Source organism: Oncorhynchus clarkii, chromosome 16 (genome assembly GCF_045791955.1).
Source record: "Oncorhynchus clarkii lewisi isolate Uvic-CL-2024 chromosome 16, UVic_Ocla_1.0, whole genome shotgun sequence".
In the NCBI taxonomy this organism is placed as follows: Eukaryota; Metazoa; Chordata; class Actinopteri; order Salmoniformes; family Salmonidae; genus Oncorhynchus; species Oncorhynchus clarkii.
Window position 1 is genome coordinate 42,667,442 of NC_092162.1, and position 23,077 is coordinate 42,690,518.

At 42.1% G+C, this 23,077-nt stretch overlaps 1 protein-coding gene and 1 pseudogene across 1 annotated transcript in view; one reads left to right on the top strand and one right to left on the bottom strand.

Moving 5' to 3' along the window:
* Positions 1 to 52: 52 nt before the first annotated feature.
* On the bottom strand, positions 53 to 15,279 carry LOC139367316 (tyrosine-protein kinase STYK1-like; annotated as a pseudogene).
* A 4,507-nt stretch (positions 15,280 to 19,786) lies between these two features.
* The window catches only part of LOC139368504 (membrane-associated guanylate kinase, WW and PDZ domain-containing protein 3-like), a 190,554-nt gene continuing 187,263 nt past the window's right edge, over positions 19,787 to 23,077 (top strand). The window contains exon 1 of the mRNA XM_071107477.1: positions 19,787 to 20,274. Within this exon, the coding sequence (XP_070963578.1) occupies positions 19,968 to 20,274 (307 nt within the window). The 5' untranslated portion in view covers positions 19,787 to 19,967. The remainder of the gene's footprint in view (positions 20,275 to 23,077) is intronic.

A 23,077-nucleotide genomic window follows, 5' to 3' on the forward strand; every position in this document is an offset into this window, starting at 1 on the left:
CTGCTTGCTTTTAGCCTCTTCATTCATTAATGTGATGCTTTAGGCTAGATATTTAGAGGAGCACACCTGCCCTCTTGGTGTAGTCAAAGATGTCTATGCACTCTGGGATGTAGATGTCTAGAGTCAGGTATGTGTAGGACTCCAGAAGCTTGATGATGACGGAGAACACTGGCCGGTCCTTGAAGCTCCACATCCAGCAGTACTTCATCAGGGCATACCTGAGAGATCTGAATAGCACAGAATGAGAGAGCCCAATGACATTAAATAGGTGGCCACAACATGGAGGCGGTACACAGCTAATAACAGGCTTTACTTGGCTGTGGAGTGATTGAATATACATTATTTTAGTTTAATGAGAATATTATACAGACTGTTTTTGGCCAGGGAAGGACAGATTTACAGGGGTCCTCCACTAAAACTGGTCACCCTAAATTTTGTTAGCTTATTGGTGAGGTATATTTGCAAAATTACTTTAATCAGATATGTGCAAAGTAACAGTTACCCAATGTGATCAATTCATATAGACATATAGATTCCAAAAGACCATCTGAGGATGAGAGGAAAACCGCTATCAAGCATGTTTATATTACAAAAAGCAACAAAGGCATGTAGAAATATTTAGTCAGAACGTTAATTAAACAAGCATCTACGTATACTCTAGGCTACCGGGGCAGATTCCCAAACACAGATTAAGTCCCAACGCTCACACATCACTCCTGTCTGGTTGGATGCTTCATCCTCTCTGGAACCTGTCATTTGAGAGGGACATCAGCTGTCCCCTGATTGGCCAGCTTGTCATTTTGGCCTGCTGCCATCTTCTTTGCCACCGAAAACACTGATCTCTCTGAAAAGTGCTGGAGTGGATCCAAGGACTCTGAATCCCTCTGGAGAACAGGGAAATGTATTTAATCTTATTTAAGTCAGTGGATGACTGGAATTAAATGTCTGAAATTAAATTAACCAATTATTTCTCTCTGAACCTTTTAATTAAATGTATCTGAAAAATGTAATAATGATTTTACATAATATTGGGAATAGAATTATTCAACATAGTTGATTAGTAAGAGCACTGCTGAGTACGATTTCAGCAAAGTAGTTACAGCTAAGTTGTTACAGCTAAGTAGTTACAGCTAAGTTATTACAGCAAAGTAGTTACAGCTAAGTAGTTACAGCTAAGTAGTTACAGCTAAGTAGTTACAGCTAAGTAGTTACAGCTAAGTTATTACAGCTAAGTTATTACAGCTAAGTAGTTACAGCTAAGTAGTTACAGCTAAGTAGTTACAGCTAAGTAGTTACAGCTAAGTTATTACTGCTAAGTAGTTACAGCTAAGTTGTTACAGCTAAGTAGTTACAGCTAAGTTGTTACAGCTAAGTTATTACTGCTAAGTAGTTACAGCTAAGTTGTTACAGCTAAGTTGTTACAGCTAAGTTATTACAGCTAAGTTATTACTGCTAAGTTATTACAGCTAAGTTATTACAGCTAAGTTATGACTGCTAAGTAGTTACAGCTAAGTTGTTACAGCTAAGTTATTACAGCTAAGTTGTTACAGCTAAGTAGTTACAGCTAAGTTATTACAGCTAAGTTATTACAGCTAAGTTGTTACAGCTAAGTAGTTACAGCTAAGTTGTTACAGCTAAGTAGTTACAGCTAAGTTATTACAGCTAAGTTGTTACAGCTAAGTTGTTACAGCTAAGTTATTACAGCTAAGTTGTTACAGCTAAGTTATTACAGCTAAGTTGTTACAGCTAAGTAGTTACAGCTAAGTTGAACGTGAAGTCCCGGCCTTTGTTGTCTTACATTCCTCAGGGTCCATAGGTAATGCAGGAGGTTGCCAGGACTACAGAACCAGGTAGATGGGTAGTGGCTCGCACTGGCACGACAGCATCTGGACTGGACCAGGTGGAAATGTTTACACATTGTCCCATGGAAAAGGATCCCGTCCACAAACTCTTGCCTCAGGCTGTTTTAAGCCATTTGAAAGGAGATACAGTATATATACTGCACGTAAGAGATTTCACCAAAGTTTTCAACTTCTCAAAAGGAACAATATCCACTTAACTTGTTTTTCTATTTAATACAGTGGGATGAGAAATTCCCGCTAAGAGGTAAATTCCAAAATGTATTGTTTTTACCTGTGAGGTACTCGCAAATCTATTCCATAACTCAAACTTTCTTGGGGCAAACTCTCCAAATAGATGCAACTATGTTCCACACACACACACAGCCTCTGATAGCGCTGTACAGTACAAGAGCATACCCCTGAGTGTCTTGACCACCACAGCAGTAGATATGTCCTCTCCAGAGTGCGCTTCTGCAGATGAATCCATAGTGGCCCATCTGCTAGAACTCCAGCCCCCTCCAGAGAACAGTCTCCTGGGATCTCTCATGGACCAACTGGGCTAATGGGGACACACTCTGACCTGCTGGATGCAATGCAGTAGAGTGCTAAGCATTTGTGACAGCATGCATTTTAATTTCAACTTAAAAAGTTTTTTCTTGAGGTTAACCTTATAATGTTCTGTACTATGCCCTTCTACACTATATATACAAAAGCATGTGGACACCCCTTCAAATTAGTGGATTCGGCTATTTCAGCCACACCCATTGCTGACAGGGCTATACAATCGGGAACACAGCCATTCATTCTCCTGGCCTTACTGCAGAGCTCAAAACAAATTTTGTTTGTCACAATGCAGTTAAGAAAATACCCCCCAAAAAGTAAGAGATAAGAAGAACAAGTAATTAAAGAGCAGCAGTAAATAACAAAAGCAAGACTATATACAATGGGTACCGACCGGTACAGAGTCAATGTATTAAGGTAATATGTACATGTAGGTAGCGTAAAAATAGTCTGTCCTCGGTTGCAACACTCACTAAACAAGTTCAAAACTGCAAGCAACGTCAGGAAGCAACGTCAGCACAATAACTGTTCGTCGGGAGCTTCATGAAATGGGTTTCTATGGCCGAGCAACCGCACACAAACCTAAGATTACCATGCGCAATGCCAAGCTTTTGCTGGAGTGGTGTAAAGCTTATCACCATTGGACTTTGGAAACGCGTTCTCTGGAGTAATGAATCACGCTTCACAATCTAGTAGTCCGACAGATAAAAATCTGGGTTTGGCGGATGCCAGGACAACACTACCTGGCTCAATACATAGTGCGAACTGTAAAGTTTGGTGGCTGTTTTTTTATGGTTCGGGCTAGGCCCATTAGTTCCAGTGAAGGAAAATCTTAACGCTACAGCATACAATGACATTCTAGACGATTCTGTGGTTCCAACTTTGTGGCAACAGTTGTGTGGAAGAACTTGACTGGCCTGCACAGAGCCCTGACATCAACCCCATCAAATACCTTTGAGATGAATTGGAATGCAGACTGCGAGCCTGGCCTAATCACCCAACATCAGTGCCCGACCTCAATAATGCTCGTGGCTGAATGGAAGCAAGGCCCCGCAGCAATGTTCCAACATCTAGTGGAAAGCCTTCCCAGAAGAGTGGAGGCTGATATAGCAGCAAAGAGGGGACCAACTCCATATTAATGCCCATGATTTTGGAATGAGATGTTCGATGAGCAGGTATCCACATACTTTTGGTCATGTAGTGTGTTTATATTTGTTCAGTGTAGGGGGAGTCTCGGATGGCTGAGGGGCAACTCGAGGGAACTGTGGGGGGGGGGGATCTTGGATGGTTGGTGGCCTGGCGGTTGGGAGCTTGTTCTATGGTTTGGGTCCCCGATTTGACTTGGTGGGAGATTTGTTGATGTGCCCTTGGGCGGGGCGCTTGACCCTGCTTGCCCCTGCGATTGCTCTGGATGGGAGTGTCTGCAAGAGGACAATGTAATGTTAACGTTGAGAGGATTCCCTGCAGGTAGATTGTATGTTTCTTCAACAGAACCACACCACAGCCAGGGGGAACCCAACAGCCAGGTCAATGTAACAATTATACATTCCACAGAGCTGAATGGCACATCTAAACTTTAATCTTAGACTGAGTGTCAGTTTACATAAGGACAAGGCAACATAAAGCTTACAACAGAGAAGGTCTGAGGCATTGTTGCATCCAGTGGCTACCCAGACTATTTGCATTGCGTGCCCCCCCAACCCCTTTTTACGCTGCTGCTACTCTGTTTATCATATACGCATAGTTACTTTGACTATACATTCATGTACATACTACCTCAATTGGGCCGACCAACCAGTGCTCCCGCACATTGGCTAAGCGGGCTATCTGCATTGTGTCTCTCCACCCACCACCCACCACCCCTCTTTTACGCTACTGCTACTCTCTGTTCATCATATATGCATAGTCACTTTAACCATATCTACATGTACATACTACCTCAATCAGCCTGACTAACCGGTGCCTGTATATAGCCTCACTACTGTTATTTTTCACTGTCTTTTTTTACTGTTGTTTTTATTTCTTTACTTACCTATTGTTCACCTAACACCTTTTTGCATTATTGGTTAGAGACTGTAAGTAAGCATTTCACTGTAACCTGTTGTATTCCTCGCATGTGACAAATAAACTTTGATTTGAAGACACCTGCACATCCATCTATGACACCTGTTTCGTAGCATCTCTCGCATCTCTAGGAAGACAGAATTGAAGCAACTCTGAATTAGTGGGCCATAGAACTACCTGAATAATCACCATAATGGCTAAAATGTATGGTTGACCATCAAAAAGCAAAGGTCTAGGTCTTGTAGATCTAATAATATGTATTGCAATAATAGGCAGTAACCTAGATGTTATTTGGCAAAGACCACATTACAAAAACCCACGTACTCAAAACTTTAACTTACATTTAAATACAGGAGCTTTGTAAAGAAACGTATGTGGCAAATATTACAACATGACGACATGGTGTAAACACATTCAGTGGTATATTCATTACACAGATTATTTTGCAAACCGTTTAGTCTGCTGCAAAACGTTTTGCGACAAACCGTTTACTCCAAATGGAAAACGTTTTGTAACGAAAACGAGTTTATGGACAAATTGACTTGGGTCCCGTTCTGTCTGTCTGCCGTCTGATTCTTAAACGGTTAACTGTCCAGTTGCAAGACGCAATGAATAGAACCCGGGCGTTGGCCTTCGTGTCAATTATCTACAATAATTACTCTTCCTACTAGTGCCACTATCACATGCCTCGGTCTGGAACAAACCGTGTTAGTTACCAAGTAAAACTGTAGTTATTAGTGATGGGAATTCCGGCTCTTTTCAGTGAGTCGGCTCAGCTCACCAAAAAGAGCCTGGTCTTTAGGCTCCCAAATGGCTCTTAAAAAAAATGTTTGGTATTTTTTCAAGTCAGTTTGCGATAGTTTGACTATGATTGGTGTTAAAACAATTCTAATTAAATTATTAAATGAAATCATACTCTACCTTAACCACAATGTATTTAAAAATGCATTGGTTTGTTATGAAAAATAATGCTATTACGCATTTGCATTTAAAGTATAACTTTGTAATGTAAACACGTATGAGGGTACTGGCTCCGCCGCTATCACTAGCAGGCCCGCTAGTTTCTGGAAGTTTCGCTACAGCTAGCTTCGCAGATGGGTGCACAGTTCACAAATGCAGGTGTAGGTTGTGCGTAGAACCGGCTTTATATGATATTTTGTTTTGGCAAATTCTGCACTGTCTACATTATTAAAATGCATCCAAATGAGTGAGTGAGTGTTAGTCTGAGCAGACAGTCAGAACGAATGTGTGCGCTTGAGTATTTAGGCCTATATTATTTTATTTATATTTTCGTTCTTTGAATTAGTTAATTCTATTCAGTTAAATCGTTTGATGATTCATTGTTTATATATTTTTATTAATAGATTCGGCTCTTCTGATATGCGAGCCAGAGCCGACTCGTTCGCGAACGACCCATCACTAACAGTTATTAGAGGGAACTTACCAGGGATATATCAGGACAGCAGGAGTTGAAAGGAGTAGGCCTACCGGCCTGTAACTTCTTCAGTGGCCGTAGGTAAATATCAACAACTTTATGAAAATACCCATTTTGTGACGTGGAATGTCCTTCTGGCTGAACGGGGGATGACCATGGAGGAGAACGCAGCAAGTTGGTTGACTTAATTATTAACACAGGAGTATTTTTAAATGAATGACTGATTATAACTCTATAGAAAATATTAAGATAACTAATATTGAGAGGAAAATTATGTAATTGTCAAGAACATCGCGTAATGCTAGTATTTAAAAGCTATCTACCCTTTTACGCACTAGCATTTTAGGCTTTTGTTGTGCGTGTCCTCCGTTCAGGTACCTTTTACGCACAAGCATTTTAGGCTTTTGTTGTTCGTGTCCTCCGTTCAGGTGTTTCCCCACAGATATGTGCATTGAGAGAGCTCCTATTAGAAGTGGAAGTCCGTGGATGGTTGAATGGTAGGCCTATAATTCGCCAGCAGATGGAGACATTTGATAAATAATGTATTTCTTATTAATTGTACAACCATTTCTCATTTGGATTTGCGTCATTAAAAAATATGTAAAAGGTATACAATCGTCAATTTTATTAATTGTATTATATAGGCTATACGTTAAGCAAGGATTTAACTGGTATCTACAAATTATTAAAATGACACTTCATACCAATCCAAATCAAATGTTATTTGTCACATACACATGGTTAGCAGATGTTAATGCGAGTGTAGCGAAATGCTTGAGGAAAGTCATATTCCTGGTCGTAATGATGGTGAGTTGACGTTGCTCTTATATTCAGTAGTTCCTCCCGACTGTATGTAATGAAACCTAAGATTACCTGGGGTACCAATGTAAGAAATAACACGTACAAAAAACAAAATACTGCATAGTTTCCTAGGAATGTGAAGCAACATGTGGCCATGATGAGAGCCAGACTGTGGGGTGGAGATGTATTTTAGGTAATGGTCCACTTGTGGAGAACTAAAAGCTGTAAATGGCACAGAAATACATCTCTGGCTTATCCATCCTCTGCCTCCAATTACCAAGAGCAGCACCTGTCTGCAACACTGCATACTAACTAACCACCCAGACCCAGAGTAGACAAATATATTATTCTGCCATGCACATAGAGAGCTACACTTCCTCTAAAACTGAAGACCTCCCATATCACAGACCAATACTCATCTTAGCATGTCAATCTTGGTGGGGCAAAAAAAAGGGGGGGTGAATGCGAGCAAAGCCACTACACAACACTAAACAATACATTAATTGCACTATAATGATGACAAACGGTGCCCACAAACTGTTAGGGCCTACATAAAGCTGTCCCAACAGCAGTCCCAACATTTTACCATGAATTCACCTGGCTATCAGCGGAGCCTTGTCTGCCAGCGAAGCAGTTAATTCTGCCTCATTTACTGCCTTTTTTAAAAAACATAGTTGATATGGCTGACTTGCTTAAACAAATCTAGTTGACATGTACAAACTATGGCCTAAGGGGACGACATGGGGATAAGAGGCAATCCGTAATTTCGATTAAGACATTCATGAGCGAACTAGGACGGACGTAGTCAATACAACTATCTGTTTAGCACTTGAAATGTACAGCGAGAAAATTCAGAACATGGGGCGTTCTTACACTGTTGTCCCTGTACACCAAGTCAGAACCGTAGGATAAATAAAGTGGCCATATAAGCTCTTACAATATTCAATGATTACATTTCTCTAAAGCAGGTTATAGGCTACATGTGCACCACCAAGTCAGAACAGTAGGCAAACTTAAGAGGGGTAAATAGACCAAATGATTAGGGTGAGGCACATGGGCTATTAACAGCTAACTACACAACATACACTTACTATTACTTTCTTAGCTACAGTATACATATCTCCCTGGCATATTACATAATTTATGCAGCAGCATACAAGACATTTTTGGACTCACCTTGTTGTGCTGTGCTCACTTGAACAGGAAGGTGGCACCGCGGTCCTTTGTGAGCAAATTTTGTCATCAATGTCTAGCATTCTCTGGATTTATGGTGCTTTCATAAACTGGGAACTGTGAAAAAAACAAGGTCGAATCATAATGGCGTCATTGATCTTCAGGTCGTAGCTTTAGAAAGAGGCCAGATTTACAATTCCGAGTTGAATGACTGTTCAAAACTTCTTTTCCCAGTCAGAGCTCATTTATTCTCGACTTCCCAGTTGTCTTGAACTCACTGAAGACAAGTTTCTAAGTTGTTTTGAGCGCGGCACAAATCATGCTAATTGACAGCATGGCCAATATTGAATGTTTATACAATTTTAAACTTGGAAAAGAGCCCCTTAATCCCAAATTTGGGACCACAAGGCCACTGTCACTGATTCCTTCCAAACCACTCATTGTTGAATTTGCTATTTCCAACTTGTGTAATGTTTATGTCCAATGGCTGATGAGAACCGATAAGTTTTATCTATCATTTCTCTTCATTATTTCTCTTCATATGACAAGGATTGAAAAGGATTTGCCAGCATATTGTCGACTTGATTCATGATGACTGCTAGCTAGGATTTTGAAAGTATGATGTTGACATGAGGCCTCCTTACTGTCCCTAGAATTTCTAGGCTGGAGGCAGGCCCTTCTCCTATAGAACTACATTTTGATGGAATGGTCTGCCTATCCATGTGAGAGACGCAGACTCGGCCTCGACCTTTAAGTCTTTATTGAAGACTCATCTCTTCAGTAGGTCCTATGATAGTGTAGTCTGGCCCAGGAGTGTGAAGGTGAACGGAAAGGTACTGGAGCGATGAACCGCCCCTTGCTGTCTCTGCCTGGCCGGTTCCCTTCTCTCACTGGGATTCTCTGCCTCTAACTCTATTACGGGGGCTGAGTCACTGGCTTACAGGTGCTCTTCCATGCTGTCCCTAGGAGGGGTGCCTCACTTGAGTGGGTTGAGTCACTGACATGCTCTTCCTGTCCGGGTGCCCCCCCCCCGGGTTCGTGCCGTGGGGGAGATCTTCGTGGGCTATACTCGGCCTTGTCTCAGGGTAGTAGGTTGGTGTTTGAAGATATCCCTCTAGTGTTGTGGGGGCTGTGCTTTGGCAAATTGAGTGGGCTTAAATTCACACAGGACACCGGATAAAACAGGAGAAAAACTCCAGATATAACAGACTGACCCTAGCCCCCTGACAAATAAACTATTGCAGCATAAATACTGGAGGCTGAGACAGGAGGGGTTGGGAGACGCTGTGGCCCAGTCCGACGATACCCCCAGACAGTGCCAAACAGGCAGGATATAAGTATGCTCACTCTAATTCTCTCTCTTTTTTATCTCTTTCTCTAGGAGGACCTGAGCCCTAGGACCATGCCTCAGGACTACCTGGCCTAATGACTCCTTGCTGTCCCCAGTCCACCTGGTCATGCTGCTGCGCCAGATTCAACTGTTCTGCCTGCGGCTATGGAACCCTGACCTGTTCACTGGATGTGCTACCTTGTCCCGGACCTGCTGTTTTGGACTATCTCTACCACACCTGCTGTGTCTAACTCTGAATGATTGGCTATGAAAAGCCAACTGACATTTACTCCTGAGGTGCTGACTTGTTGCACCCCCTACAAACACTGTAATTATTATTATCTGATCCTGCTGGTCATCTATGAACATTTGAACATCTTGGCCATGTTCTGTTATAGTCTCCACCCGGCACAGCCCTGAATGACAGGTCACCACTGCATATAGGCCATCTATAGGCCTACTCTGTAGCTACATGACAACATTGATAATCACCACAACTAAATGTTTTCAACCACTGTGAATCAGTTTGTAAAATATCGGAGCCCTATGACCATGAATATTAGGCGAAGTGGTCTTCCCTAATGAAGTCAAACCAATACATAACCATTCGCAACCTCTGGCCGAGGATGCCCTATCGCGCAGGAAAACAGATGATCCAACCAAGAGGTAACTGAGTTTGAAATGTTTGTGAGACTGCGCTAAACAATGGCACCGGCTACTTTTAACTTGCTACCTGATTTTCAAATTAACGTTTAAGTAACTTCGATGTGTCTGCCTTTCCTAAGAAGTTGGAGAATGTGTCAAATAAAAATGCAGATAAACGCTAAAACAAGCGTTCCACGGATTGTCTACGCATAGGAGGAGTAAATAGCATTGTTATTCTGCCCTACATGGTATCAAGAACACAGGTCATACTCAAAGTCCATGAATGGGAATTAATGGATGAGAATGAGCGCATAAAATTGCTGACGGCAATCATTGTCACATGGTTTGGACTGCATCTGGAACCAGGGGTGCAACTTTAATTTTAGAAGTCGGGGGACCCCCACATAACCTGGTGGGGGTCCTCCCTCAGATTTTTGGGGACATCTAAAGCTAGTTTCCTCAATTTCTACTAAGGCTGTAGCAGACAAAAAAAACCTTGGTCGAGAAAGAGCAGTTTTTTCTTTCGACCAAATGATTGCCAAATATCAATGTGATTCACATTTTCAAACAGTCCATTTATATTTCTCAACGGGGCTATACATTTGGGTGATTTGATTTTTTGCCCCGAGTAGCCTCGTTTCACTGGCAAAAATAAAATTAAACCATCTAGTGTTCAGCGAAATAACAACATAATGTCAAATACAGGTAGCCTAGTCAAATAATTAACATCTAATAACATTAACCGTTACTCTCTCGCGGGAATTCCACTAACGGTCCGTATGTAGCCAAACAAAAGACAAATAAATTGACAAAATTCGTAAATGGAATGAAAAAAAAACTTGTTTCTCACAAGTGTAGCATAGGTTGAGTTCTGCAAAACACCGTGTCCACTCTGACAATGAGAATGGTAAATGACTGTAATAATAATATATTCAATGCATTAACAGAAATGATCGTAACCAAACAAACATAGACATTCTGGGAATTAATGGTAAATGTAGGCTAATGCTAGTGATATATGTAACGGGGAATTGATAGACACAGCAGACAATGAAGTTATGAAAATGAATGCCCACGAAATGGCTCCTCAATGGATTTCACCGCGGCCTCCTCAACAGATTAGTCCACTGAGACAGGCGCAAATCAGACAAGCATCTGCTTGACAATTTTTTTTCTTCTTGTTTTCCACACAGACCCCTTTTGTCATACAGTATTCCATATTAGGCACCCAAACCGTATGGAATTTGCACAGTATTTTTTATTTAAGCTTTTTTAACGAGGCAAGTAAGTTAAGAACAAATTCTTATTTTCAATGTCGCCCTATGGTACTCCCAATCACGGCCTGTTGTGATACACTGAGATGCAGTGTCTTAGACCACTCCGCCACTTGGGAGCCTTAATCCTGTATACCGTTAAGCTTGTAATAAATCAAATCTAGTGATGCATAACTTGACATTTCTGCCATCAAATGTGACATTGTGGGAGGATAACCAACCTTCAGATTAATGACAATGCATTTCTTAGCCACTATAAATGCTAGGTTACACAGTTTCTTCTAATAACAGTCTCCAGTATCATAATTTCTAATCAAACAAAAAGAGGGAGAAGGGAGAATCTGTAGACATGCTGAGATAAAAGAACATACTCCTGACCAGAATTCAGCCAGTCTTCACAAGACCATAACATATGCAAATATGTCCCCTGTTGTGTTTTACACCTCCAGCAGAGGTGTACAAAAACAGCAATTATATTTCTGAGTGCATGATATTCAGATTCACTGGCATATAGTATGCTCTATGGAGGGTCTTAAACTGCAGTCATTTGTCTGACATTATATGAATATGACTGGGCATTCAACCATACCTGTATACATTCATCATCATCAATAGTGTCTCCCAGTGTAAGGGCCGACGCCGGACAGGAGAAGCAGGTACGGGGAGTCAGACATTTATCCGGGAACAGACAAGGAAACAAGACAGGAACAGCGCCGGAACACGGGTAATACGGACATGAGACAATTAATCCTGAACCAGGGAACAGCGCTTGGGAACAGACAGATATAGGGAAGGTAATGTCACAAGTAATTGAGTCCACGTGAGTCCAATGATTGCTGATGCGCGTGACGAGGGGAAGGCAGGTGTGCGTACTGATGGTAGCTTGAGTGCGTAATGCTGGGGATCCTGGCGCCCTCGAGCGCCAGGGGGAGGAAGAGCGGGAACAGGCGTGACACCCAGGTCTTCCTAACATTTTTGTTTTGACATGTTTTGTGTCATCGGTAAAAGCCTCTATCAACCCTTGATACAGTTTGGAAATGAACTTTGGAGGTTTGTCAGAATGCCTTAAAATAGTTTCAATCTTTGAAACTTCTGACTTGTCCAATGTTTGCTGCACAGAGAGAATAAAGTGTTGTATCTGCAAAAGTTCACCTCAGCGCCGTCACAGACTGGTCTTCCCTGGTTGCTTGACCCTGCTGAGACCCCTGTCATCATCTGACCCTGATGAGACCCCTATCATCATCTGACCCTGCTCAGATGAGGCATGACAAATAATTACCTTGGTGTACATTTATACATTCTATTATCAATGAATAGAATCAATGGTTCAATAATTGAAATGACCATCGCTCCCAGATCCCAGACTGTAGCCTACCCATCAGCTCAAGATGGAACTTTGTATCCATTCACTGATTGTTATAATAATATATAGTGAAAAATTCACCTGAGCTCCGTAGACTGGTCTTCCCTGGCTGTCTGATCCTGCTGGGACACTAGTCACCATCTGATCCTGCTAAGACATGGTGAGCATAGTGTTGTGTACTGACTGTGCACCATGACAGTGTAGCCTGTAGAGCTGTTCATACCATGTCAGTGTGAAAATAAGTGAATTAGGTAGGGAAACAGACGGATCAATAACGTTACATTGCTATGCTGAATTATAAAAACTCCCATTGGGCTGAAAAAAATGTAAGAATATTGGTCTTCAATCGTTTGGCCGCTGGTTTCATCCTTTGATTCAGGTCGTGTGATTGAGGCAAAAATTATAGCTAAAGTTAATGAGATAGCTGGGTCATTCCCAAATTGGAGGACATTCTTTCCCAACCATGAAATTTAAAAAAAATCCATGCCCAAAATACAAAACCAAGCACTTGTTTAAATTATACTTGTCCTGAGACTAAATGTAAATATAGTTGTAGAACAAAAGTGGTTCCAAAATACCAAATAGCTCTCGAGCAACCCCTAAAATGGCATTTCTCGTCCCACCTTATTGATGACCAAATTGCACATCAAATATAAGTTCAAATAAGTTTTAAATCTACTTTTTTTGGTACGATTTTGTTGATATGCCTCTTGTAATTGTTAAAACAATTTGTTTAATCAACATATTTTAAATTATGCACTGAAGTTGTGTCCCAAAACATGTACGCAGCCCTGTTACTGAAGCCTACTTAGCCTGGCAGAGGAAGAGAAAAAAACAGTGAGTCACATGAAGTCATCAAGCCATTTGCTAACACCATGGGTTAACCAAAGGTAAATCCGCTCTTCTATTTTTCATATTTTCCCAATCTTTTCAGCCTTGACTGAGTGTGTCACTCTAACCAACACAACCCTGTTACTCATATCAGAATAAGACAAATTAATTTCAGAATTATGTTTGTAATTTATATAACTAAGTTTGTCCTTGACAGTAATGCTACATTCCACAGCTAGCATCAATTCCTGAGAAAAAACTAACATTAGCATTGATTTACATCCCTGCTACTATAATTTGTCACGTTCGTGAGGAAAGACGGACCAAGGCGCAGCGTGATTTGAGTTCCACATACTTTTAATCCAAAGTGAAAGTGAAACTACAACAAACAACCATTGACCGTGAACAAACATCAGCACTCAAAAAAATACATAAAAAAAATATCCCACAAAGCAGGTTGGAGAAAGGGCTTCCTAAATATGATCCCCAATTAGAGGCAACGATTACCAGCTGCCTCTAATTGGGAACCATACAACTCACCAACATAGAAATAAAATGACTAGAACACCCCCCTAGTCACGCTCTGACCTAAACACCATAGAGAACCAAGGGCTCTCTATGGTCAGGGCGTAACATTCAAGTAACAGTGTTGCACTACAGTAACAGCATTGTATCTCCTTCCGTTCACTCTGCAGGTGAAATGGATAAGTGACAATATATTTCTATGTTCTTTTAGGCAATGTGATGTTGGGAGGAAGAAAATGGAGGGCTGCTAAAGCAAAATTAAACAGGGAGCTGCAGAAAATACAAGATCAGTGGAGGAAAGTCAAACAGCGATCAGAAAAATACAGAAAGCGGCTCCAACGATCGAAAAAGGACAGCCAATCTCCAAAATCCAAAGTCAACAAGTTGGTTCGGCAAATCTCGGACACATCCCTAAGGAGAAACCTGTTGTTTCATACAGCAGTAGCTGAGGAAGTACGTAACAAGTACACATTCAAAGAGGAATAAACCTCATGAGGAAGTACAGGTTGTACAGGTTGATTGGCAGAGGAGGATTTTGGATTTTCAAGGAGGAGGTGGACAAAACTGGCAAATGAAAATGTCTACAGCTACCAGAGGAAGAAACACGAGGGGATTGCTGCCACCCTGAGATCAACGGTGAGATTATTATCTTTACGTGACAATGTCAGCAGGAACTGGAAAAAAGCAAACGGTGACAAAAGAAAATAAGAAAATGCAGAAAAGATTAGTGGTGGATTCAATGAAGAACCTCCATTTGAAGTTCCTGAATGAGCATACCAACCTCTGTCTATCATACTCACTGTTCTGCACACTTTGCCTCTACTGGGTTGTGCATCCAACATCGGCAGATCGGGACACGTGCATGCGCAAACAACATGAAATTCTAGGCTTTATTGCCAAAAAGCTTCACCAGATGCACATCCTCGACACATCCAATGTGGAGAGCCTGACACATGCCATCACAAGCAAGCAATGTATGTATGGGGAATGTGAGCAATGCACCAATAATACCTATGCACTCAAAAGCCATTGCAGAGACACCGATCGCATCTCCTACCTTCAGTGGGCCACTGTGGACAAAGAGCACAACAATTATCCTGGAGCAGCCTCAAAGATTACTTTGAAAAAATAATTTGAATGCCCCCAAGAAGAGCTGGTGGAAACTTCTAACGTTTTGCTCCAGAAGTCCAGGCGCCATCTCTATAACATCAGACAGCAATATGCTTTCTCACGGGCCCTGAAGCTGAACCTCCCTGCAAATTAATGTGCAGTCCATATTGACTGCTCTGAGAACTACGGCTGCAAGTACAGCGCTCAAGCACAAGCTGTTCATTTTGGTGCATCACACCAACAGGCCACTTTGCACACATGGAGGGGGCATCTGCCCCTACCTCCTGCACTGTATCGGCATCCAGGCTGAAGGGACTACCTGCCATATGGCAACACCTGGAGCCCATCCTGAGAGAAATCAGAGAGATATGACCAGATGTGACAACCATCATTTGTTTTTGCGACGGTCCTTGCACACAGTACAAGCAGCGTGGTCATTTTGACCTCTTTTGTACTGACATTTTCAAGAAGGGTTTTACAAGAGGAACCTGGAACTACTTTGAAGCCAGTCATGGCAAAGGTGCCCCAGATGGTGTGGGTGGCACATTGAAGAGGAGGGTCGACAGGCTTGTCAGCCAAGGAGTTCCTATCCCCACGGCATTGTCCCTGTACCAAGCTCTGAGTGAGGGACAATCGAAGGTGGAATTGTTTTACATTCAGGAGCAAGCTGTGGAGGATGCAGTGAACGAAATGCCAGATGAGGCTCCACCGGGTGGTCACTCTTTCACCTGGGAAAATTCTCTACCGCAACGTCAACTGCATGTGTTCTGCAACAGGGAATCTGGAGTGTGATTGCCGAAAAACAAAGTGCTTCAGCTTTAATGCCACAGATGACCACACAGAAGACCCCATGCACAGCAAACCCAAAGAAGTGCAGTGGCACAGTCCAGAGGTTGTGGGGAAATGCTGTGCCCTGGTGTATGACCACAACATTTGGCCATTGAGGGATGATCTCCTTTGGTATCCCTTTGAGGATGTGCTGACCCTCATTCCTCCCCCAGAGAACTTTACCTCACGCCACATGGACATCGCAAGTGAGGTATGGAATACTCTGGCCAGCCACTAAAATTAAATCTGTACATTATAACATCAGCTTTCTAAAATATTGATTAGTTCATGACTATTTTTGATATGCTCATTCATTTTAATGCCAGGTTGTCGGCCTACTGTGATATGACATTTTTTTTATTTTTGTCCATTGAATATTTGATCAGATCCAGTTTGTGGTCTTGTTGACATGTTTCTTTTTTTTTATCATTCCTACTCATCCTGTTGATCCTTCTTCGAAAAGATATATACAATATTATTAAACAACATTCCTATGGTTCTGGGTATTATTTGTCACATTTATGTCATGATCTACAATCAATAGAAATGTAATCCATTCAACCCTGTTACTTTGAGCAACACCGTTACTCTAATTTCAACCCTGTTACCATAGCATTTATATTTAAATGCTCTTAAATGATTTTCTCAGCCCACGAGGGTTTAACCTATTGTTCTTTTAATAGTTTGAATGTTTATATGTTTGATTCCTGAGCTGGACGAAACCAATGATTTGACAGTTTATTGCATTTTTTCTTAAATACATAACAGAAAATGATCAAATAAAGGGTTCATTTTTCAAAAGTGTTGATGCCAAAATTGTACTCCAATTCTGGAATGACCCAGCTAACATTAGCCAACTTTTGGCTAGCTCTAATAGTACATCAACTGGCAAACTATCCAAGTTATTTTACTTATGTTGAAATGGGACAAAAAGGCTACACAACATTTCCATACACACAACAGCTGCTAGATGCTGCTACCTGACAGATAGCTAGGGGCTAGAGCTGGACTGGCTGTGGTAGCTACTAGCTAGCTAGTTCATTCTCTTCAGACAGAAAGAACTTCAGTCGAGAGGGGATGAAACATTAGCTAATGTTACATGTCAGTTACACTACTAGAATAAATATGAATTATTTCTGTTAAGTCAAACAGTTACCTTGACAGCTACATCAGTCAAATAAAGAGCAGCCAGTTTCTTCTCTGCTTGCTTTTACTACTCAGAGAAAAAGCAAACAGCCTACCCAACCACTCTGAGGTGTCTGCATGGTACTCAAGCACAACTATGCCACTTTTTGTATCACAGTGCAATTATAAAAGTGTGTGTGTGGGGTGGGGGGATGTGTCATGTCCCCAGTGAAAGTTGTGCCCCTGTCTGGAACTATAGCTCTATCGAGGGATTTTCAGACTGTTTAGATACTATTGTTACACCAGATAATGTGATTAACTCCATACTTGGAGTTACAGGTTTGACTATTCAAAATGTCACCAGAGATTTTAACTAACCTGGTAGACTATAGGGAATATATTTGTTCTAGATTCGGCCAAACATGTCGTCTAAAATGTCTGTGTCCAGTTGCAGGTGATGCGTTTGAATTTAGAAAATGCTCGGTTAAAATAAAAATTGTTGCTCCATTAAGTAAATCCATCAATGTGTACACTGCCATTTTGTCTATTTAAAATGCATTTTCTCTCATTAATTAAGGTGGGTCCACCCCAAAGTGCCACGTCATGATGACACGGCTATCTCATGCTGGGAACTTGAAAATCTGCGACATCCAACTTCAGTGCGTTCAAGACAACTGGGAAATCGGGGAGAAAAAACGAGATCCGATTGGAAAAAATAATTTTGAACAGTAGTAAACTCTGGCATTTTTCTAGAGCTCCGACTTTCCGACCTGAAGATCGTTGACATCATGATTTGACCTTGTTTTTTTTGTCTTGAAAGCACCACCAATCAATAAATAGACAAGATGGCGGTGTACACATTGTTGGATTACTTCATGGAGCAAAAAAATATTTTATTTCAATAATGGTGCATTTTCTAAATTAAAATGCACCATCTGCAACTGGACACTTCCATTTTAGAAGATATACGTTTGGCCGAATCGAGAATGAAGATGGTATCACCAATACCAGGTTAGATGAAAAATCGGACGTTTTGTTTTGGCAAACCTGTAACTCCCAGTAATGGATACCGCTCATCTTTGGTTAAATCACATTATCACTGCAGTGCTAGCTGTAGTTTATGCGTTCAGTACTAGATTCATTCTCTGATCCTTTAATTGTGGGTGGACAACATGCCAGTCATGCTGCAAGAGCTCTCATAGGCTGGAGGACATCCTCCGGAAGTTGTCATTATTACTATGGAAGTCTATGGAAGGGGGTGAGAACCTAGAGCCTCCTAGATTTTGTATTTAAGTCAATGTACCCAGAGGAGGACAGAAGCTAGCTGTCCTCTGGCTACACCATGGTGCTACCCTACAGAGTGCTGTTGAGGCTACTGTCGACCTTCTGTGCAAAATAGTGTATTTTAATCCATTATTTGGTGACGTGAGTATAGTTTTATCTAAAAAGGATAACTTTTTAAGTGTTTTACCTTTTACATTTTTATGAAATTCACTGAGGATGGTCCTCCCCTTCCTCCTCTGAGGAGCCTCTAGTGCTCTGTGTCTACACATTCTCAGGACCTACAAGTTAATTTAACCACAAGATGGCACAGTCACGCAAGAGTTGACACACTGGACATCCTCCCCTCAATAAATGACATGCGAAAATACTTGGCCCTACAGTATGCTATGAAAATTATACAAATTGATTTGTAATTGCACTGTCCTGGTTCCAGTTAACAAACTACTAATTAAAAGTGTTATGACTACTTTGTAGTTTCATAGCACTATGATGGCAATTTAATTGACAGCGTCTGTAATCTACAAGAAAATAATATTGTTGCAATATTTCATCTATCTAGTGGGCACGCTCGATTTACTCAGCTGAGCGCCTGGTCCTAAAACGTACCCAACGCGTGTGACTGGGAACTCAGTCCACCCAGAAAGCTTGACGAGCTAAATCAAGCTAAGCGGGTCAATTGAAACAGAGTTTGCGCAGAAGCCCCGCCCAACCATTTCCATTGGTTGATTTGCATTGTTTTACTCCGTTCCCACCATCTGATTGGAGGCAACCCCAAGCAGTCATTGGCGCCTGGATGGGCTTTCCTTCAAGAAATCAACACGGTGAAAACAACCAAAAAAGTTATTCGTGATTTCTTGTTTTATGGTTAGTTCCATAGACTCCTGCGCCTAAATCTCCCCAGTTCTGTGAGCCACCGGGCTGAATCTGACACGAGACCACATGGGGCGTCAACTGACGAGACGGCGCTCTCTGAGCTGGGCTTACGAGGGTTGAAGAATAGGGAGCAAGTTGCCAGCAGAGTAGGCTACACTACCCGAGTTCTGCGAATACATTCGCTGCTGATGCCAGGTATGTTGTTCCGTTTCCAAGGACTGCGTCGCTGAAGTCACCGGTGGAGGAGGTAAAAACAAGTGCGCGGAACTAAGTTGGCCCCTGGCGAATTTTGGATGAAGAATTGTCAGAGGGTGTAGGCAACAGTTGTTTATGCTCAATAATTTAACGACATAGCTAGTTGTTCGGGGTAATTTAGTTCATGGAATTGATACATCGACTGAGTCAAGTGGAGAGTCTGTGTAGTCAAGGCTATAGACTCAACGACGGATAGATCCAAAATTGAGTTATTGGCTATTGTGCGTAATAGGCTTTTATAAAACTGTTTATCAGACCGATTCACTGTAAGTAAGCAGTAGGCTACTCATTCAGAAGTAGAGCTTCATTGCCCAGCTACCCAATAATTTATTGCGAGGGACAACATCAGCATCCCCGCGATCGATCTAGCCTCCTGCGACAACACTGACGCAGATAGTCTTGCACTACAGTCTACTATTGTATCGCAGACCGGTGATGTTCCAATAATTCGGGATGTTTATACGGATAATGCTTTGAAATGACATTTGCTCAATGAATGGAATGGAATACAAAAACACTAGTGAGCAGATTGCCTCATCTCATTATCTCTGTGCAATAGTCACATCTGCATCTTAAAAATAACTGCTTATCTCGTCTCTCAAACAACCACACAGTCTGGGACTCTAAAGATTTACAAGAGGGATTAAATATGTCCAAAACGCTTAAGAAGAAGAAGCACTGGTCCGGTAAAGTCCAGGAGTGCGCGCTATCATGGGGGAATGCCGAGGAGTTCGGCTCGGTTGTGGACGTACAAGGGGGAGCAGAGCTGGGAGAATTCCCATACCTGGGACATGTGATTACTGAGGCAATGGTCTGTCACGTCGGGAGGTTACCGAACATCGGGGACGTGCTTCTGGAAGTGAACGGCACCCCTGTCAGCGGCCTGACCAACCGAGACACCCTCGCTGTCATCCGCCACTTTCGGGAGCCCATCCGTATCAAGACCGTCAAACCAGGTATGTTTAGTGTTGTTATTACCGTTCAGAGGTTTTGCAGCCTAGGCCCACTCTTCAAAGTTATGCATTTTACCATGATGTGTTACGTAATATGGCGTACTTGTCGTACTATGGTAACCTTGGTCTGGTCTGTGAAATCAAATTGACCCCATACGTGAGCTGTGACAACATGCATTCTTCTAGTTAACTCTCACCTGCCCCAAAGTCCACTCAGATAATCACATTCAGAAGACTTGAATTGTTGTCTTGCCCATACACACACTAAGTGTTGTCCTTTCGGTGTAATCCTATTTGCCCAGGGCAGTTAATGGCCTGAGTCATAGCTGTGGGGTTAACTGGGACTGCACACGGTCTCTGGTTGGAATGGAATAAATAGTAAAGCTTGTAATTGTGCTGCGTCTTTGGCCTCCAGGATAGTGGGAGGATCAGGTGTGTGTGGCCTTTATTTGTTTCCTAGACTGCTTATGCCAGTACATCAAGCAGTATGAACTGGGTCATTCCACCAGTTCAGTGCCTTTTGAGAAGTGTAACTTGGTTACATTTTTTGTTGTTGTAACATCCTGTCATAAAGATCACATGTTAAACATGATCAAAAAAACACATTTTCTCATCTGAAGAGGTACAAGGAAAAAGACTGTGACAAATACAGTAACAGGGAGGACTGTAACAGGGTTGATGATTTCTTCTTAAATGAGCCAGAACTCCCCACGGGACCTAGAATCTTGTTGTGTGCAACAGGGAGGGGCAATTGACTGCAAGCTGCACATGAAACAAGGTGTGAACATTTCTAGCCTGTCTTTGTAACAGGGTGGACGCGTTATGCTCGACCTGCTCCGTTTTCCACCACAAAACACCAGAAAATTGCCAAAAAAGACTAGGAACGGCTCACCTGCTTTTACACTGTTCTCACTATTAGATGTTCAATGTTTCTTTTGAAAAACATATATATTTAAAAAGGAACGGTTTCACCATATTAAAATGTGAGTTCAGTTCATGTAACAAGGTTGACCTTCAAATGAAGGACAGACTTAAAATAATCACTACTCGCATGAAATCAATAATAATCTTCAGAGATGACTTTTGTCAAAGCAACACAATAACCAGGGATTTACAAAGATGGTGAAACTTGAAGAGATTTTGGAATGAAGTGGGCGACACGGGGTTGACAGAGGGACATGTCAAAATGCTGAATTTTGGCACTTTAGCAAATCTTCATATAAAAACAAAATAGGATTAAATGACTTTGCCGTGTGGTCTATATTAAAAGGCACTTCATTTGATATCAATTCAGTTGGTACACCATTTCTACTTAGAAATATCAACGACCCAACTTCACTCAACGGAAACGTAGAGAAGTGGGAGACGTAGGATGCTGTAGAATGATTGTGCTAAGATCTTTGTAGTTCAGCAGAACGTGTACCTTCTAGCTTGAATCAGCGCTAGGCTATCAAATGTGCGTGTGTAATCCTCTTTGTTTGGATGGACAGATGTCGTCGGTCTTTCCCCGTCCTGCCCGGTTGCTCTTACGAAACGTCCTTGCGTTCTCCCCAGTGGCCTACATCTTCTCCATGTCAAGGAGTTACTGACTTCTCCAACCTCATGGACGTTTTCCCTCTCTCTCGTCTCATCTCTGTTTTACATGCATGGACGAGTGTGGTTACTGGTTTTACACAAGGAGACGCATGTAAATGAAGCGGGAATTGGTTGTCATACTTACATGGCAACTTGTTATGGGTGTTGGGAGGAAGTGGTACTTTTCGATGTGTGTAGGGTTTTGCTGTATGGACTGTCCCAAGTAGCACCCTGCTTTTTGGGACGCAACCGTGGTCCGAGTGAAGAGGCGCTCTGAAGAAACACTAGTGATGGGGGGGGTCGATAGTTAGAATCGATAGTGTGCCTGTTTATCTACCTTCCTTTCAAATGTGGGGTTTGGCAAACTGTTCCGCTTGATAGCCGTGCCAGCTGTGCCGGCCTCTACACGGTGTCGCTATTCCAGCCAGTCCCTGTGTAGTGTTGATCTGTCTATCCCTCAGCCTCATGGTTAATTCACCCATCATCTATCTTTGATGGGGTCTCCATGCCTAGATGAGGCTGTCTGAGGATCTGATGTTACCAGGCCGGTGTTGTTGTGAACTCCAGTCCTGAGATGCAGGGCCTGGGTTACAGGGCTATAGATAAGTAGGGGCTGTCACACTGTAGCCTGGCTAGTGGTAACCATGGCACCACTGCCCATCTGTTGGCAGCCAGTGAGTTTATGACAACAGACACCTGAACTACACTGTGATGGTGGGGCTGGCCTGAGCTCAAAAGCTGAAGCTGGGTTGGAATCTTTAATCTGTTGCTCTGCTTACTTGTTAAAGCTATACTTTATTGCTATCGACGACTGTCTTTGTACTTTGTCTTGTCAAAGCCGGTGGTGATGAATCAATTTCCCTTGAGGGATGGATTAAGTTATACTACAACACATACACACCTGTATGCATAGAAGTCCAATGCTCAAGTAGCCTAATCTACAGTAACACATGATTGCATATCTTTGAGAATTATTGCAGTATTGCCTTATCTTAACACTTCCTCACCCTCTTAGCTTGCTCAATGCTCTCCACCTTCTCTGTTGTTTTCTCTTCTCTCTGTGCTGCTTCTCCCTCCCCATCTACCCTCCTAGGGACATGCCTTCTCATTGGTTTTCTGTTGTCTTGTGATTTCTCTCCCCTTCATTCTATTCCCTCATTGACTCTTCTCTCTCCCTTCCCCAGTCTCCACAGCACCACGGGTCTATCTATAATACTCTGATAGCTTATTA